Raw genomic sequence first — 19,835 nt, forward strand, 5'->3', positions numbered from 1 at the left:
TTCACACATTGCGCCGCAATTTGCACTCAACGTAAACATTTTGACACAAAAAAGTACGACTAAAAAAAATACTTTTAAATACTTTTAAAAAAGTAAAAAACACAGAACGAAAATCCCTCCAATTGTAGTCAAGGCAGCTGCATTTGCTCTGCAGTTGTGTTTAATGCATTTGTTTTTTTAAAATCTGCTATGTCTTGTATCTTATCCTCCTTCCACCCATATTCCATTCACGAATCCACACCGACAAACAGTTGGACGAATTCCGTCTTGAAATACAAAGAAGGGATCAAGAGATACTGGCGATGGCGGCCAAAATGAAAACGCTCGAGGAGCAGCATCAGGTAATTTGATTAGATCACAACTTTGCGCTATATCTAAATTCACAATGAACAAACCTGAAATTAGGACTATCAGCGGCACATAGCGGTACTTAAGGAATCGCTATGTGCCAAAGAGGAGCACTACAACATGCTGCAGACGGACGTGGAGGAGATGCGGGCCCGACTGGAGGAGAAGAATCGTTTGATCGAGAAGAAGACCCAGGGTACATTGCAAACGGTTCAGGAGCGAAATCGTTTAACCAGCGAACTCACCGAGCTCAAGGATCACATGGACATCAAGGATCGCAAGATCAGTGTGCTGCAGCGCAAGGTCAGAGAAGATAAAGCAGCAGCAATCAATAACATTAGCTAACACAAACACTTCCACACAGATCGAGAACCTGGAGGACCTGCTGAAGGAGAAGGACAACCAGGTGGATATGGCGCGAGCACGTCTCTCAGCCATGCAAGCGCACCACAGCAGCTCGGAGGGCGCCTTGACCAGCCTGGAGGAGGCCATCGGCGACAAGGAGAAGCAAATGGCGCAGCTGCGTGAGCAACGCGATCGGGCCGAGCACGAAAAGCAGGAGGAACGCGATCTGCACGAACGCGAAGTCGCCGAATACAAAATGAAGCTGCGCGCGGCCGAAAGCGATCTGGAGAAGCTGCAGACACGTCTCGAACGGGCCGTCAATGAGCGAGAGCGCCTGGAGATCAAACTGGAAGCATCACAGAGTGAGCTGGGCAAGTCGAAAGCGGAGCTGGAAAAGGCCACGTGTGAGATGGGCCGCAGCAGTGCCGATTGGGAGTCGACGAAGCAGCGCATTGCCCGCCTCGAGCTGGAGAATGAGCGACTTAAACACGATCTGGAACGTTCGCAGGTACTCGTGCATTATCACCAGTTTATCGGAAAGTTATCGAACTTGCATTATATCATTTATCACAAAATATATACAAATAGAGATATATCATATACCTATGTGCCCATTATGTTCCTCTGTGTGCAGTGTACATATATATTTTCAAACAAAACCAAAAGAGACAAACTTAACTTAACCGTTATTCAAATATTTAAATATCGATTACTATGACGCTAACTTACTCAATATTCTTACTATTATTACATATTACTATAAAAATATGCCTCTATGTGTGCCTATATATTTACATGTACACTTAACAACAACAACAACAACTATGTACTACAACAACAACAACATCTCGCATCCCTACAACAACAACTTTATATATATATCTATAAATCGTTAATCGATAATACATTAACCAACAAATAGCTGCAGCTAGAAGAACAGACCACACTACACAAAGTAAGCCCAATGCTAAAAACCTACCTATACCAACCCATCAAAAACTTTGTAGTTCTACTAGTTATTTTTTAAGTTTCGTAGTGCCCTCACATGTTACTAAGCATAAATGCCCTGTAGTAAACACCTGTACACCCTGTATGAGCGGTATTTTTATTTTGCATCTAAATCCAGCAGTTTGTGATTTTTGTTTTTTACCTAACCCACAGAAAGTCACATATATTATATTATAAAATGTATATCAAAAGTTATATTTGGACCCATTGACTAATGACCCAGTAGAGTTTTATGGATATAGTAATTATTTATAGCCACATATATTGAGTTTCCATAAAGATAAAATTCATATGATCATAAGATCATTACTAATTGATGAGACATCTATACATGCATACATCTTATATAGAGAGTCAATATGGTATATAGAAAATATACTTTGTAGAGAAGAGTTATAGAAAACATAATATCTTAATGAAACAATTTTCTTGAGTTGAGAGCTGAAGAGCTGAGGAGATACTTCTATGAAGCATACTTTTGCTGTAGAAACATCTAACATTCGTATAAACTATATATATGTTTAGCTCGTCAACCGTCATAGTCGTCTTCTAAATATTTCATATCAATATTATAATAGCAATCTAAAATACAAGTTAAAGTTTCTATTCAACTCATTAGGCTCATTAGGCACTCAAATATGTATGCAGCTCATTGAGTTACGCAGCTGCGAAATTGTCGAACCATTCATTAATATTGAAAATTTAATAATAGTTTGTTTATTGTTTACGTTAACTTTGGCTAACTGAAAACCTATTCAGGGGCTGCCTATTTGCATATGAAATGAGTTGAGCTGCCACGACATATTCAAAACACGCGCACTCACAGCTAGAAAGCCGCACCTCTCTTTAGTCTGGTCATAGCACGAAGCACAAATAACTTCTCACACAGACACTCACATACTCACACACACACACCTTAGTTAGTTACAAGGATTACAAATTGATTGTACATAATTCAAGCGGCTACAATTACAACTATCATCGCCTTTCAATTAAGTATGCCTCATGCAATGTCTAATAATTGTCGCTGAACATGCATATATATTATCGTATATTGTACTTTACAGAATGTACAAAAGTTAATGTTTGAATCGGGCAAAATATCGGTAAGTTGGCAGCTGAGCCAGCCACTAAATAGAGATAGCTCACAGTGTTATCAAAGCTGATTGCTCGATATGAATTATACGCAACGTAGTCACGTCTTAACTGTTAAAGCGCTTCGTTAGGCAAGAAAATGCAGGCTCATTTATGTTACTTTACAACACTGAAATATGAACAACTTTTAAGTGCAATGTTGCGTAGTGAAATGTAAATATAAACATGTATTTTAGTAAATACAAAATGTAGCTATGTACTTGAATTATAAGAACTCAATTTGTGGGAGCTTAGAACAAGGCTGCAAATAGAATCTTGTATCGAAATTTCAATATGCTTCATAACAGAGTGGATTAGTATTTGGAAACTTTAGGAGTTTGCAGCCTTGATCTATACACACAACATACACATGTTATGAACCAATATACATAAGAATTTTAAAGCAAATACTCTGGTGTACACAAAACAAGTGTTGAAAGCGTTAAATGCACCCATAAAAAATATTACCCAACCAAGCTTGATGCAAAATCCCCAAAATCAAAACTCATGTTCATTTCAACACACTTATATTGAAGTTGTCGGGTGTATACAATAATTTATGTATATATTATATACAAACATTTATATATCATCTATGTACCGTACCCGTACAGCTTCAATATAAACTAACCTAACACACATTAAGTATACGCATCGTATGCCTTATGAATTGCTTTGCTGCTGGACAATGTTTTGCTAATGCTTTAAATTTCTGTTTATGCTAACTTTTACTGTAGTTAGTTGCACTGTTTTTTCTCAGCAATTGTATTCATGTATAAACACGTATATTGATAGATCTCTCATAACTATATACTAATTATCTTGTTTCGCTTCTCGCCATTGAAGACCACATTTGGCCGCACCACAATGACCACATCTCAGGAGCTGGACCGGGCGCAGGAGCGTGCTGACAAAGCAGCCGCCGAACTGCGACGCACGCAGGCGGAGCTGCGTGTGACACAGGTAAAGTTAAATGTTCATATAATTCACAAGCGCTGCATACATACTACAACTACTACTACTATATACTACTATATATATATAAACATATTCGTATCTATAACTATGCATACGAGCTCTGTTAGCTAGTTGTCTGTGCGTCATGAATTTTCTCGCAACAAAAGTCTAAGCTAAAATACTATATTTCATGTCTATGTGTGCGTGTGCTACTGCAACAACAACAACAATAACAATTCTTGTTAACTCTATGATTCATGAATGAATACTTTCTGCTATATAATCGTACACACTCTCTATATACTTCTAACACATGCTGAACTATTCACGCATTCAGCTGTCATTCAACTGCAAGAGCAACAATTATACTATATATATATACACACACATACATATGTATACAAACGCACAACCACACATATATACGCATATATATAAACACAGACGAACACAAACTTTGCACCTAAAAGTCAAGACAGATTTGATCGTGTGTCTACAAACTAAAGCGGATATATTTTTTAAAAATATTGAAAGGACACGAATCTCGTTTTCTTGAATTGAAAAAATATTTAAAAATTATATAAAAATTATAAATTAAATAATAAATATAATTAAAATCTAAATTTAAGAAATTAATAAAAAGATTTGTTTCCAGTTCTGTACATACGCAGATTAATACATACAAAAATTGCAAAATTTTTGAACTGTTGAATATTGCTTAAAAGTCTTAACAAACCCCAAAAACTTAGCTTTAACGTAAAAGTAACGAAAGTTAATAATAGATGGATTTAGCATAATATCTATAAATATTTGATTTTTTGAGTTAATCTAAATGCTATTGTTTAATGTAATACTAAAACCCAAACTCTATCCAAACCGTTGTGCTTACATTCATTTTCTATATAGGGCGAAACTGAAAAACGTTTTGTGAGTAAAATGCTTATAAACCAACAAACAAAAAATACCACCAAAAGATAGTCGTACAAGTTTTATTTAGTAATAGTAACTAACACATTTGATATGCGAGAAATATGTAAAAGATAAGAAAACAAATTAGTCTAACAACGTTGCATATGTATATCAAATGTTTTACTTAGTATTACTACTTTAAAAAATACTAAACAAATACTAAACATAACTTGCATTGCCTCACATACTAACTAACTAACCAACCTACATACTATTAAATACTACATGCTTAACACATTTATCTATGTATATATACTATATGAAAGACATTTGTTCAAACTTCGACCCATGTATATTCGCCTTGATCAATCCATCTCTCATCGATTGGATTTTTGTGTGTCTTGAGTGCGTCTCCTGCATGAGTTGTGCATAATTGTTGTCTAGACTCCAACTGAACATCATATGTGATCATTCGTCTACCACGCATAACCCCATCAATTTATAGTGGAGCAAATACTAAATAGGTCTAGGTTATATGGTATATACATATAAATGCATATTGGTTGATAGGCAATGTCATTGAAGACTCTTTCAATCTATGTAAAGAGAAGAGATTAATTCTTAGTGGAAAAGCCAGCTCCGAAGCATTTTACACGCGAAAAACCAATTTTTGATTAGTATATAAGCTTATATCGTAAGCAAGTTGTAAATATAGTTTATATTCTCCTCCTATTGGATAAACGAACATTGTTAATGATACTTCCTTCTGAAGAAGCTGACATCGTTTACATCAAAAATATTTTTTATATGGGAAACTCTAGAATAAGTTAGGAAAACTGAATATCGTAAACGAAGTTTCACCTCGTCTTAAACTAGCTTACACGTCTACAAATTTTATATAAGACAGCTATTTTATATAAGAGGCTAGCTCATTTTTGATAAAAGCATATCGTATATATATATTCTATATGAAAATTGTTATATTTTTGATAACTGAATATCGTAAAAATTGTAGACATTCCAGACCACATAACACAATTAACATACTAAGAAATAGTTAAACATTTTAGACATAGAAGTTTTCATCTACTTGAATAGATTTATGAAGACAAAGACTGTGCCTTCAGTTCGAATCAGTTTCGTACACTGAAGTTTAAAGCAGATTAAAGTATTTGCAAGTTACCCAGCCATTAGTTAATTCAACTAATATAATTGCACCCCATACACACATGTAACATTAAAAGGATTTAGCTGCAGTGGCAGACCTTTTCTTAGCACTTTTCACTCAAATCTCTCGTGCACAAAAGACAATCTTAAGTACAAAAGTAGCAGCAAGTACATCACGCATAACCCAAGAGTATTAAGCTAGGTAGCTATTACATAAACAAAGCCACATACACAATAAAAACACACACACTCACACTCACACTTACTCACTCATTCACGTTAACAAAAGCTCAAGCAAGATGTGAGTGAAGACATTTTGCAACGTGACTTTGGCAGTTGTTTTCTGAAGTGAAGAGCTGCTGGGAAAGTTGTAAAAAGTTGCGCTTGATTTAGCTAAGCTGTTAATTACGCACACACATTCACTCATACAGACGCACACACACTCGCACACACTTGGCTGTACACTTAAAAGTCTTAAACTTACTTTTGCCTTAATGCTCATAGCTTTAAACTCTTCAAGCGCACACGTTCTCACATCTTTTTGCACTCGAGCGCCATCTATTGCAGTTCTTTTGCAGCCTCATTGCCTGCTCTATCTCTCCTTCGCTCTCTCTTTGCCATTTGTCATTCACTGTTGTCGAAATTCGCTTTTGTGCTCAGCCTCGCAGCATTAAAATTGCTCGCTCTAGACTTTGTTATCGTATTCGTATTCCTATTCGTAATCGTAATCGTATTCGTATTCGTTATCGTAATATTAAGTACTACTTGTTGTTTAACCTATGTTTCGTGTCTGGTAAAACAGACAACCAATCAATCAACCAGTCAATCAATACAGTCAGACAGTCAACCAGTCAACCAGTCAGTCAGTCAGACAGTCAGTCAGTCAGTCAGTCATTCATTTAATAACCATCCTTTCACATGGTGCCTGTAAATAATATCCGTATCCACATCCAATTTACCCCCCGCCTTTGCCCACCGTTTACAATTAACCACCGATAACCGATAACAACAATGCCAACGATCACGTGCAGTCGGATGCGGAACGTGCACGCGAAGAAGCCGCCGCCCTGCAAGAGAAACTGGAAAAGAGCCAAGGTGAAGTTTATCGACTGAAAGCGAAGCTGGAGAATGCCCAAGGCGAACAGGAGAGTCTGCGCCAGGAACTGGAGAAGGCGCAGAGCGGTGTCTCCCGCATACATGCAGATCGCGATAGGGTAGGCAAAAAAAAAACAAAGCAAAGTATTAGCTAGCTAAATACCCTGTACAACAATCACACACTCACACCCACACACATGAAACGCTCCTCCCCCTCCTCCTTAGGCATTCGCTGAGGTGGAGAAGATCAAGGAGGAAATGGAACGCACTCAGGCAACGTTAGGCAAAGCGCAGCTGCAGCATGAGAAGCTGCAAAATTCGCTGGACAAGGCGCAGAATGAGGTCGATCACCTGCAGGATAAACTGGACAAGGCGGGCGCCGAGAACCGTCGCTTGGTCCTCGAGAAGGAGAAGTTGACCTACGACTATGATAATCTCCAATCTCAGCTGGACAAGGCGCTCGGACAGGCGGCGCGCATGCAAAAGGAGCGAGAGACTCTTACGCTGGATACGGATCGCATACGCGAAAAGTTGGAGAAGACGCAGGTATGCGATCGACACTATCGAGGGTGCCACAATACATACGCAAACACACACACATGCACTCAACTCAACACACACACAGACAGAACACACATGCGACAGCCAAAAATCATGCAAGAAACGTAGAAATTGTTTAAGTTGTGCCTAAACGTTGTTACTGTAAATGTGTTGTGTGAGATACTTGAAACTCGAAATCGAATCTTCTAACATACTAAACATTATCCCGTACCCCTTCCTCATCAACTAACTGTACATACCTAACACTTTATATAATAAATATATAAGTTATATGGGCATTAGATCTTTCGAAATATCTTCAAGTAATCTTCAACTTCTGAGAACTAAGTTGAAACTTCTAGTCGAACTTCCTAAACAACTTGATCGATCTTTAATTAATCGTACAAGTGATGATTTAATATTTCAATACAGAATAGGTTTATTAGTAAATTTTAATGAACTATGTCCATAAGAATATCCATAGAAACTTTACAATTATTTAATGAAATTCAATATACAAATTTTTTTATTTTTTATTTTGAAATATTTTCCTTACTTTATCTTTTTTTTCAATAACAACTCAAAGCAAGCTTCTTTTACAAAGAAAAGATTAGAACTCTTGCTAAATATTTATTTCTCCTGCCTGCTAATGCCCATATACACATACCATCAAAGACATCTCATCAATCATCTTTCATGTCCTGTATCATAAAAATAAATATATATAAATATCCTTATATATACTGCCTACGCATATATACGTCTATATCTATCTTTCAACTATCTATATGCTATGTGTATGTAACAAACACACACAAACACTTTAAATACACTGAAAAAAAAAACCCCAAACAAAACAACAATAGCAACAACTAGCGCGCATACAAAAGGAAAGGGATCAGTTCTCGGATGAACTGGAAACGCTCAAGGAGCGCTCGGAGTCCTCACAGACGCTGCTGATGAAGGCCGCCAGGGATCGTGAGGCGATGCAAACAGATCTTGAAGTGCTTAAAGAACGCTATGAGAAATCGCATGCTATACAACAGAAATTGCAGGTAATTTTTCACAAAAACAAAAAACTGTGAGACTGACAGAGAAGTATCCAAAAATGCAATCAAATTGGCTCTATAAAAATATATATACTTACCATATATATATAGATATACATACTCTTATCGTAACTAATCCAAAAACGCATGAGAACTGAGAAGTACGAGTGAATTGGCTGTTTGTAAATTTGTAGCTTCCTAAAAACACTGCTTGGCCCAGCTGAAAAAAAAACTAAAATCAAACCAAACCAAACTAGATCCTCCGATACAATCTGAATAATAATGCCTAACATAAATCCCTCTCCTCTTGCAGATGGAGCGCGATGATGCCGTCACTGAGGTGGAAATACTTAAGGAGAAGCTGGACAAGGCCCTGTACGCCAGTCAGAAGCTCATCGATGAGAAGGACACGTCGAACAAGGAGTTCGAAAAGATGTTGGAGAAATACGATCGTGCTCAAAATGAAATTTATCGATTGCAATCGCGTTGCGACACGGCTGAAGCGGATCGCGCTAGGCTCGAAGTGGAGGCGGAACGCTCAGGTCTGGCCGCTTCGAAAGCACGCGAGGATCTGCGCAAGCTACAGGACGAGAGCACACGCCTGCAGGAGGCATGCGATCGCGCCGCTCTGCAGCTCAGCCGCGCCAAGGAGAGCGAGGATAATGCACGCAGCGAGCTGGAGCACCATCGAGATCGCTTCGACAAGATGCAAACGGACATCCGACGAGCTCAGGGCGAGAAGGAGCACCTTCAGTCAGAGCTGGAGCGCGTCACCTACGAGCTGGAGCGTGCCCATGCGGCACAGACCAAGGCGGCCGCCAGCGTGGAGGCGGCCAAGGAGGAGGCCGCCCACTATGCCGTCGAGCTGGAGAAGCTACGTGAACGCTACGAGAAGAATCAAGTGGAGCTCAGGAAGCTGCAGGATACGGACACCTTTGGCCGTGAGACGCGCCGCTTGAAGGAGGAGAACGAGCGGCTGCGCGAGAAATTGGACAAGACGCTGATGGAATTGGAGACGATACGCGGCAAGTCGCAGTACGAATCCGAGTCCTTTGAAAAGTACAAGGACAAATACGAAAAGATCGAGAATGAGATACAGAACATGGAGTCGAAGCTGCACGAGACGAGTCTGCAGCTGGAGCTATCGAAGGGAGAGGTGGCCAAGCTGTTGGCCAATCAGGAAAAACAGCGCAGCGAACTGGAGCGTGCGCACATCGAGCGTGAGAAGGCGCGCGATAAGCACGAGAAACTGCTGAAGGAGGTCGATCGTTTGCGCCTGCAACAGTCCTCGGTGAGCCCCGGCGACCCGGTTCGTGCATCCGCCTCGTCGCTGTCCATGACGGCGGGCGAGCGACAGGAGATCGATCGGCTGCGAGATCGCCTCGAAAAGGCGCTGCAGTCGCGTGATGCCACCGAACTGGAGGCCGGTCGCTTGGCCAAGGAACTGGAGAAGGCACAAATGCATTTGGCCAAACAGCAGGAGAACACCGAATCGACGCGCATCGAGTTCGAGCGCATGGGCGCTGAGCTGGCTCGTCTGCACGACCGTCTCGAGAAAGCGGAGGCCGAAAAGGAAGCCTTAAGGCAGAGCAGTCGAGGCGGCGCCCAGGCGGCGGCTGCACCCAATCCACAGCTCGAGAAGCATGTGCAGAAGCTGGAGAGCGATGTCAAGCAGCTGGCAATGGAGCGAGAGCAACTGGTGCTGCAGCTGGAGAAGAGTCAGGAGATTTTGATGAACTTCCAGAAGGAGCTGCAGAACGCCGAACAGGAATTGCAAAAGACGCGCGAAGAGAATCGCAAACTGCGAAACGGCCATCCCGTGGCTCCGGCCGCACCCGCCGAAATCCAGGCCATGCAGAAGGAGATCCAAACGCTGCAGCAGAAGCTCCAAGAGTCGGAACGAGCGCTGGCCGCTGCAGGACCGCAACAGCAGGCGGCAGCGGCGGCTGCCGGCGCGAGTCGCGAGGAGATCGAGCAATGGCGCAAGGTCATCGAGCAGGAGAAGAATCGCGCCGACATGGCTGACAAGGCTGCCCAAGAGATGCACAAGCGCATACAGGTGAGTGGAGAAGAGAGCAACGAAGTAAAAATACTCAAGCAAAGCTGAAATCTAGTATAAACCGCCGAGCCTCTCACCTTTCTACCTAAGCTCCGATTCGAATCCCTCTCCTTCCCCCCAATCATATAACTCAGCTTGCTAATCATACGCCACTATCTCTCTCTCTCTTTGTATCTCTCTCCTTACGCTCAGTTAATGGACCAACACATCAAAGATCAGCATGCACAGATGCAAAAGATGCAGCAGCAGATGGCGCAGCAGCAGCAGCAAGCGGCGGCGGCGGCGCAAGCGGCAGCGCAACAAACAGCTGCAGCTGCGGGCAGCGGCGTCGATGCGAAGGAGCTGGAAAAGGTCAAGAGCGAGCTGCAGGCGGCCTGCACAGAACGAGATCGTTTCCAGCAACAGCTGGAGCTGCTGGTGCAAGAGCTGGAGAAGAGTCAGGTGAGTTAACAGATATCTATAAATCAGTCTTTGTATGTATTAACTCGATCTCCCTCTCTCTCTGCCACACAGATGTCCAATCAGGAACAGGCAAAGCAGCTGCAAGCGGCGCAGCAGCAAGTGCAACAACTGCAACAGCAAATTCAAACGCTGCAACAACAAATGCAACAGCTGCAACAAGCGGGCACTGCCGGCGCCGCTGCCACCGATGTGCAGCGCCAGCAGCTAGAGCAGCAGCGATTGCAGCTGGAGGAGGTGCGCAAGCAGATCGACAACCAAGCCAAGGCAACCGAAAGCGAACGAAAAATCATCGACGAGCAGCGCAAACAGATCGATGCGAAGCGCAAGGATATCGAGGAGAAGGAGAAGAAAATGGTCGAATTCGATGTGCAGCTGCGCAAGCGCAAGGAGCAAATGGATCAGCTGGAAAAATCACTGCAAACGCAAGGCGGCGGCGCCGCAGCAGCGGGCGAACTTAACAAGAAGCTTATGGATACGCAGCGACAGCTCGAAGCGTAAGTAAAAATATTCTTAGGACTTACCTAGAATGATTTAATGTTCATTTCGACACAAAAACGGGAACAACCAATTAAGTTTTAATTTTTTCACAAATATGGCGCATACGGCGCCATCTTTTTTAACAGCGTGACCAAATTATACTAGTGTTAAAAGACAGCAGTGACTTTCTGAGCTTAACAGCATACAATGAGCTTAACATATCAGCAGCTTAACATATCAATTCTAAGCCAGGTTTAACAACTCACAATGAGCTAACCATAACAGTAGCTTATTCATGACCTAGCATTGCTTAGATAGGCTTAACAGCACTGAATAAGTTCGATTTGCTGAACATAACAAAATGAGTTTAGCATTTAATTGACTCTCAACTCGTATACTTAATATTGTTATTAATGTCTTATATCAGCATTCTATTCAACCGTAGCTAATATACCTCATTTTCATAATCATCCTATATCTCTCATTACAGCTGCGTCAAGGAACTGCAGAACACAAAAGAGGAGCACAAGAAGGCGGCAACCGAAACAGAGCGACTGCTGCAATTGGTACAAATGTCACAGGAGGAGCAAAACGCCAAAGAGAAGACAATTATGGATTTGCAACAGTAAGTATAAATTGAAAAGAGCATAAGGAAAGAAAAACTCTTCTAATCACACTTTTCTACATACGCAGAGCCTTAAAGATCGCTCAAGCCAAAGTCAAACAAGCACAAACACAACAACAGCAGCAGCAGGATGTAAGTACAACATGTTGACATACATAGCCCAACACAATTAACATCCTCTCTTCTATTGCAGGCTGGGCCCGCTGGCTTTTTGAAGAGCTTTTTCTAAGCCACAGTATATGCGTATAAGTACTTTTATAAGTACAAGCCTAACATAACAAATAACAGCACTGTCTACTATTTTGTATACTACCGATTACCGTTACCGACTATGCAGTATTTCTTCTACTAAAACACACACACACACATTTGTAAATGACATATGTAAATGCAAGAAAATTATTTGATATTTTATTATATTGTAATTAGGTTGCCGCTATACTCAAATTATGAATGCATTTATGTAAATGTCTCTCTCTCTCTCTCTGTATCTATCTTGAAACTTGAACTCAAAACTCTCAACCTAAACTTAAAATTCACTTCACTTCGCCCTCTCCCTTTCTCGCTCTCACAGGTTCTCTCACACGTTCTCTCGCTATCTAGTTAACTGTTGAAGTTTGAATCTTTCGTCTTATACGCTGTAAAGTAGGCAACACTTACCCGAAATTGTACTCGAACTGAGCTTACACGACGCCTGAGATACCCTGTAAATGGAAGAAAATGATTTTATAAGATTTCTGCGTCAACTCAAAATTGAGTTCATTTCTCTCTCTCTCTCTCTCTCTTTAACTACGCACGATTCTTAATTTTTCTTTTGCATACGGCGCGAATGTGATTCACAACAAAAATATGAGAAAAAATACTAAAAGCAAAACAAATTAACAAATAATAATTATTAAATATACAAATTAATATACATATATATATACTACGTATAAATTGTTAGGGGACGTATCGGAATAAAATATATAAAAATATTTAGATATATATAAATATACATATATATCAGACACTGTATATACAGCATCTATCGATATGACAAAGCATACAAAACTAAAGAGTAGAGCAATAAATTTATATAATCCCTATATATATATATTATATATATCGAATATCGTATATATGCGTAGCCTTTAGCCGTGTACCAAAGAAATATACCAAAAGAAACATATATGCCTAGAAACAAACAAATTCAAACTCAATAAAACATACGAAAAATTAATAGCAAACAAAAATTTCGATAAATCGGAGCTCTATATATATTTTAAATTAGTTCAAATATACATCTATGGCATCTAACTCATACAAGAATATCCCGAATGCACAACCAGCAGCTAGTTCAATTTCCTGTGGAGTAGCCCTAATGTTTACTTTTGATTTAGTAAGGCATTAGATAAATGCAAACTGCTGTTATTGTTATCGATATATACATATGTATAAAATATATCGTTTATAAATATATAATGATTTGCTTTGTTTTTCCTAAAGTTTATTTAATGCCAAGATTTAAAATATTTAACACTGCCAATTTTTGATTAATCTTAATTTAATGTGCGATAAATCGATAAATAAAATTCCTTTTGAATTTGAAATTAAAAACATCAATGAAACTCCATATTAGCAGCATTTTTGTAATTTGAGTTTTCATTGCTACACAAGAAAGATAGAAGAAACCATGAAATGATTTGCTGTTTATCGATAGGCGCGAATATCCTTGTTGTCCATTAAACAGTGCCCATGACATTCAGTATATATACAAACAATCATATCATTAAACTAAATATCATAGAAACAACTGCGAGAGATAACTAAGAGATGAATTTAATAATACACAGCCGACACATTCTATAGTTATCGATAGCTAATTGAAATTTAGTGGAAAATTGCACTGACAGAAGATCATTTTAATTTGACTTACCGCTTAAACATGGCACATTTCAAGATAAGCGGGACAAAAGTGACATTCGATAGAGATTTATAAAATCGATAAATCGATAACAGAGTCAAACGAGAAATTACGCATTTTCTATATAATTAAGATCAGGGATTTAAGACACCATAGTATTTCCATACATATTTTATCGATAAATTAGCACACTGTCATGATACTAATTATCGATAAATCGATAGCCTACATCAAAGTTACTTTCACTATGCTTTTATCAAACCTCAATCGAACATAGTATTGATATACATTCTATCGATGAATCAACAAGCGAGCAGGATTTACATATCCGAGCAATCGATAACTTGTTCAAAAGAACAATTGCATTTACTTTCCATATTATTTCGAGCATAGTTGCAGTAAAAATAGCAAAGCGATATATTTTCTGTCAATATATTAGCAAAATATCACGATTTACATAATCGATAAATAATCGATAAATCGATAACATGCAATTAAGCATTATTTTGATACAACAATGTCATATTTCTTCATTGTTATCGATAAATACTCAAACATTACGTTAATCATTATTGCTGTTTATCGTTAAAAGGCGATACCTATCGAATATATGTATAGATGTATTCGATAGGCATTCGCTTCGTGTACATAAGCAAACCCCAAAAAGTTCCTAAACTGGGAACGACGGGTAAAATAACAAAATTAATAAAATCGAGTCACAAGTCAAGTAAATTTTTTGGTAAACATTGTCGAATGTGTATATAAAAAGAAGTCAATGCGGTCAAGAAGTTCAGGATGTCAAGAGGTTAAGAGGTTAAGCATAACACAAGCTGTAATATACTAATATACAAATACATATATATATATACATATACTATATAAATATACTATATAATTAGCTAAACTAAATACTTACTTAGCATCGATATAAAATAATTATAAAACCAAAAAAAAAGTACACTGAGAGAAACACAACAAAAGTAAATAACCTTTGAACAAGCAATTAAGGACAAATCAACAGAGAAACAGAAGAAAAAAATATGAATTGTTGGAACACTTTGCGTATACACAACATTTGACAATATATATACATACATATATATACGACTCACACACATACACTGCAAGAAAATTTGAATTTGAAACTTTGTGTTGAAGTACAACATATCCCCGAATATATAGCACCAAACGAGAAGATATAGAACTTGTACATGAAACAGACACAAAAGCAACTAAAACCAATATATATATCATATATATATGTCTATCTCTTTCTGTAAACATTATTCAAAGAAAAGGAAGAAGAAGAAGAAAGCAAAAGCTCTTTGCCTTTAAAAGTATCAAACAAAAAACAATTTCTTATTATTAATTTATTATTAATAAATAAATTAGTTTAGATAGTTGAAAAAAGGGAAAATAAACTAAATATATATAAATAAAATAATACAAATATAAATAATAATAATAACTTACAGTACATTGTCTATATACATATATACATATACATATATATAAACTTAACTTTAGCAAAAAAAATAAAATACAAATAAAAAAAAAAAAAAAAACTTTAATCATATTATCCCCGCCGTCGTGTACCCAAAATTACAAAAATCGTACAATTAATACAAACAATATAAAATAATAAATTATAAATAATAATAATAAACTAAAAATAAACAAACAGCTTCAGATTTTTCTATACAAAAACAAGTAAATTAATGTTAAATAAGATATTAAAGAAAAAAAAAAAAAATACTAGAAATTCGAAAATATGTAATTAGGCAAATTTGTAAAACTCAAAGATATTATATAGACAACACACTCGAACACAGTTAAAGGAAATAAAAACAGCTTTAATTTCATTTACTTTTTTTCACTTAGTAATCACACATATACAAATATCTGGAACATTCTATTAAAAAATATGATCAAACTTTGTGTGCGCTAATTTGGCTTTTCTTTTTGAAAACTGGTCACCCCGAAAATTACAAAGCAATAAAAATCAAATAAAACAAAGTTAAAAACAATTGAGCTTTAAATTCTACCAATTTTTCGCCTTTCATTTTTTATAATTTTTCTACAAATGGTCACCCTAAAAATCAGTCACAAAACGCAATAGCGAAGCGTATAACAAAAAAATAGAACAAATAATAATAAAAACAAAAACCTAGCGCAAATTATATAAATATTTATACAAATATATATATATGAAGATGAGATGAAAAACCAATAGCAGAGTACAGTGGGTCAAGAATGTCAAGTATGCGGTAAAAAGCAAATAGAACAAGAAACAACAACAACGTCAGGCAACAGTTAACTTGCTTTAAGTCAACAAAACCAAAAGAGAGAAACATGAAAACAGTTTTTAAAAGAAATTCTAGAAAAAACAACAAACTAAAAGCAAGCATTAAACAAATTCCCTAAAATACCACAGAAAATACCAAGCGAGCGAAAATTCGTGTAAACATTTTTTAAAAAAGCAAAAAACAGAAAACAAGTTTTGGTGATCTACGATATTGATTATTGAATAAAAAATAATTATATATACATATATGTATATACATATATATATACGTATAGATATATATATATAAACTAAATAAGTTTACAAGGTATATGCATTAAATTAAATAAAACAAAGAAAAACAACTGCAGCAACTAATTATAAAAACAAAACAGAAAACATAAATAAAAAGCGATATGAGTAACGACAAAATAAAAATAAATAAATTTATTATATACATACATAGAAAAATATTAAAAAAATAAAATAAAACAAATATGAAAATGAGAATGATATGGTATGAAATGAAATGATTATTTGAAACATGTTCATTATATATAAATGTCATTACAAATGTTCTTCAAAACTGCCTACCAATAAAATATATTTCAAATAATATGCAATTTGGAGTTTGATTTGTCAAAGAAATATTTGCTTCTCAGTTACTTTTCGATAGTTCAAAATTTATTTAAATTTAGCGGTTGTGAGCAGCAAGCGCAACCAACTTTACGTGAAGCAACTGTTTACTCATATTTGCGTTAACAGCTGCTCACTGTTGCGTGTTGCAAGTGCGTTAACAGAATAGTTGGTGTTATCAAAATATCTGCACAATTTAGTGAATATATTAGTTTCGATAATTTACTATCTGCTGCTTTAATTTTGTGTTAATTTAATATATTTTACACATTGCTGCTTCTTAACATTGCAAATTACTTTTTAATATAATTTTAAGTTAACATATGCTGCTCTTTTTGGCGTTAGTCTGCTAACAAGTTAAACTGCTTGCAGCGAATGCACTGCATTAGTATATTTTACACTGCTTACAACTGCAAGCAGTTCGTATTTTTTGGAATTCCAATTAGCGCCCTGAACGGATTGCCTAATTGAATAAAAATGTTTCTTTATTTCAAATATTTAATTATAATGCAAATCAATTTGAAGCATCAACTCTTTCGTTTCTCATCTATAAATTCCTTGTATTACATTCTATGCAATGTGTATTGGTTATGTTAAGAGGCTACCATCCCTCCCCTGATATTTTATACGTACCATCCAATTAGATTTTCTTTTATGATCCCTTCAAATTGGAAAGCAACAGCAGCAGCAGCCAACGCAATTGGAATCACAGTGCCAGCTGTCCTATAAAATATTAAAAGTCACACACACACACACGCATGCACATACACAGATACTTATACACATGATGTAATCATAAATATACTTATACATATATATAAGAGCTGGGTCAAATCTGGTATATATAGTCTTATATACAATTGCTTGCACATGTATTCGTATATACAGTTAGTTATTACTGTCCAATTGGATTACTGCTTGAGTTCTGCAAAGAGAGCTTTGAGCGCAAGCTTTGCCACCCCCTATTTGGAATGCTCGCTCCCTCTTCGCTGCGCGCATGTGCTGCGCCGTCGACGTCGACGTCGCCGCTGCGGCTGCTGCTTCTACTTCTGCTGCCACTTTATCGATTGACCCAATTCTTGGATACATATTTCTACATAGTTGAATTTTCTTATCGCTTCGGCTCCTATTTTGCAGCTGAAAATTCGTTCCGGTTTTTTCCCTCCTCCATTTTTTTGTCACATTCCAATGGTTTCGTCCTTTCAACGTCCTTTCCACAGCTCTAAAGCTTTTTGCAAAAGCCTTGGGATATATACACGTATATATGTATTTTATTCACATTGGAGGTGTGGCTCTCCTTGTTTTTTGGGGCTTGGTTATGCCTGCATGTTCTTATTAGAATGTGCCCACTTGCTATTAATATGCTCATTATGTCATCAACAAATATCTGCGAAATGGGATATTAATGTAACTAACGACCTAATAAGAATACGCAAACAAACAGTTATCCAAATGGCAGCCAAGAGTAATGCTTATAAGAAACGGCCAACAAATGTTGACTTAGTTAATAGATAACTGAATCATAAATTTAGGTGAAAACTAAAATAGATTCCACGTATATATATATCAAATATTTAACCTTGGCTTCAATTAGAGAAATCTGACGAAGTCTACTAGAAAGTCAAATATATTATTATAATATTACGCGAATTATTCAAAGTTCAATAAACATTCTAAAATTCGAATGACTTTTATGTTATTTCCTATAAATAATTTCTCTATACAGGAAGCCAATAAGATTATTGTCATGTGTATTGGAGTATTTGCGAATTGGCAACTAGTATAGATTCTAATAGGATTTATTGCAACATAAAAGAGGCGCAAAGCTGCGTAGCTTTTTAGACTTAGGTTGAGCTGCCTGAAATTTCCCGAGGGACACATTTAAATCTAGGTACATTTATTCCTATAAAACCTCTCCCCTAAAGTCATATTTAAGTGCATAAGCCTAAATATACTTAGAGCTAGAATCCGCAAAATTTAAAAATAGCCTAAAGCTAGTTTGACTTTAACTTAATCTAGTAGAACACTTCCCAAAAAAAATTCAATGCTGCAAAATCTCTCGATTTCTATGTATTTTTTTTTGTATTTATATATATCAAGATTTTCTCTTAAGTGTATCCAACAAAAATTCCTATTAAAAGTGAATAACACAATTCTAATTAGATAATAAAACTGTATTACGAAACTGAAAAAAGATTTACATTTACATATATATTGTTATACAGAAGTGTTTGTAAGGCAATCCAATTAGATTTACGACTTTTAAAAAATCCTGATAAGATTATCACACAAATTATGAAGACAAATTTTCCAAATTAAAAATCCAACTAGAATTTGAAATATATTTCAATTGTATGTGCGTATATTTTCCCAAAACAAACCGTTTATTTTTCTGTTTGTTTTTTTTTTTTTTTTAACCAAAGGCAAATAGTGGCCCATTTATCAAACACTTCAGACAATGCAAGTGTTTGTGCGTGCATGTGCGTATGTGCGTGTGTGTGTATTTGTTTCTTTTCTATGTTTGTTTTATTTGAGAGCGCATAAACAAACGATTATCCGGTCGACCCAGAAACATATTTGTGCATAAAAGAGTTTCCAAAAAAAGAAAAATGAGCAGCAGAGTAAAGTTTTTTGTTTTTTACCTCTCTACGCACACAAAAAATAATGAAGCAAGCATAAAGTGAGGTTATGTGCGCATAGATAAATGTAAAAACACACACAAACACCCATACATAGAGTGGTATACAAGTACTCGTATATGACACGTGTAATTGACCTACTTTCCCTATTCGACAAAAGCAGCGCACAGTAAATGTACAAACAAAACACACACA

The 19,835-nt window shown here is 36.9% G+C and overlaps 1 protein-coding gene and 1 long non-coding RNA gene across 31 annotated transcripts in view; one reads left to right on the forward strand and one right to left on the reverse strand.

Moving 5' to 3' along the window:
• The window catches only part of brp (ELKS/RAB6-interacting/CAST family member bruchpilot), a 49,979-nt gene extending 32,998 nt beyond the window's left edge, over positions 1 to 16,981 (forward strand). For 8 of the 30 annotated variants that reach the window (XM_089471971.1, XM_089471980.1, XM_089471975.1 and 5 more), the window contains 11 exons: positions 3,682 to 3,798; positions 4,699 to 4,719; positions 6,900 to 7,082; positions 7,189 to 7,509; positions 8,370 to 8,558; positions 8,866 to 10,611; positions 10,804 to 11,052; positions 11,125 to 11,567; positions 12,041 to 12,175; positions 12,244 to 12,307; positions 12,369 to 16,981. In XM_089471971.1, coding sequence (XP_089328097.1) covers positions 3,682 to 3,798; positions 4,699 to 4,719; positions 6,900 to 7,082; positions 7,189 to 7,509; positions 8,370 to 8,558; positions 8,866 to 10,611; positions 10,804 to 11,052; positions 11,125 to 11,567; positions 12,041 to 12,175; positions 12,244 to 12,307; positions 12,369 to 12,404 — 3,504 coding nt within the window. In that variant the 3' untranslated portion in view covers positions 12,405 to 16,981. Of the gene's footprint in view, positions 1 to 251; positions 342 to 405; positions 652 to 712; positions 1,208 to 1,615; positions 1,649 to 2,768; positions 2,808 to 3,681; positions 3,799 to 4,698; positions 4,720 to 6,899; positions 7,083 to 7,188; positions 7,510 to 8,369; positions 8,559 to 8,865; positions 10,612 to 10,803; positions 11,053 to 11,124; positions 11,568 to 12,040; positions 12,176 to 12,243; positions 12,308 to 12,368 lie in introns of all 30 variants that reach the window. The other 22 variants (XM_089471982.1, XM_089471986.1, XM_018010767.2 and 19 more) reach the window with 14 other exon arrangements.
• The window catches only part of LOC149268364 (uncharacterized), a 117,241-nt gene that overhangs the window by 85,785 nt on the left and 11,621 nt on the right, over positions 1 to 19,835 (reverse strand). The window lies entirely within an intron of this gene.

The sequence above is a fragment of the Drosophila arizonae genome, chromosome 5 (assembly GCF_054131065.1).
Source record: "Drosophila arizonae isolate 15081-1271.41 chromosome 5, UAZ_ARI_1.0, whole genome shotgun sequence".
NCBI classification, from domain to species: Eukaryota; Metazoa; Arthropoda; class Insecta; order Diptera; family Drosophilidae; genus Drosophila; species Drosophila arizonae.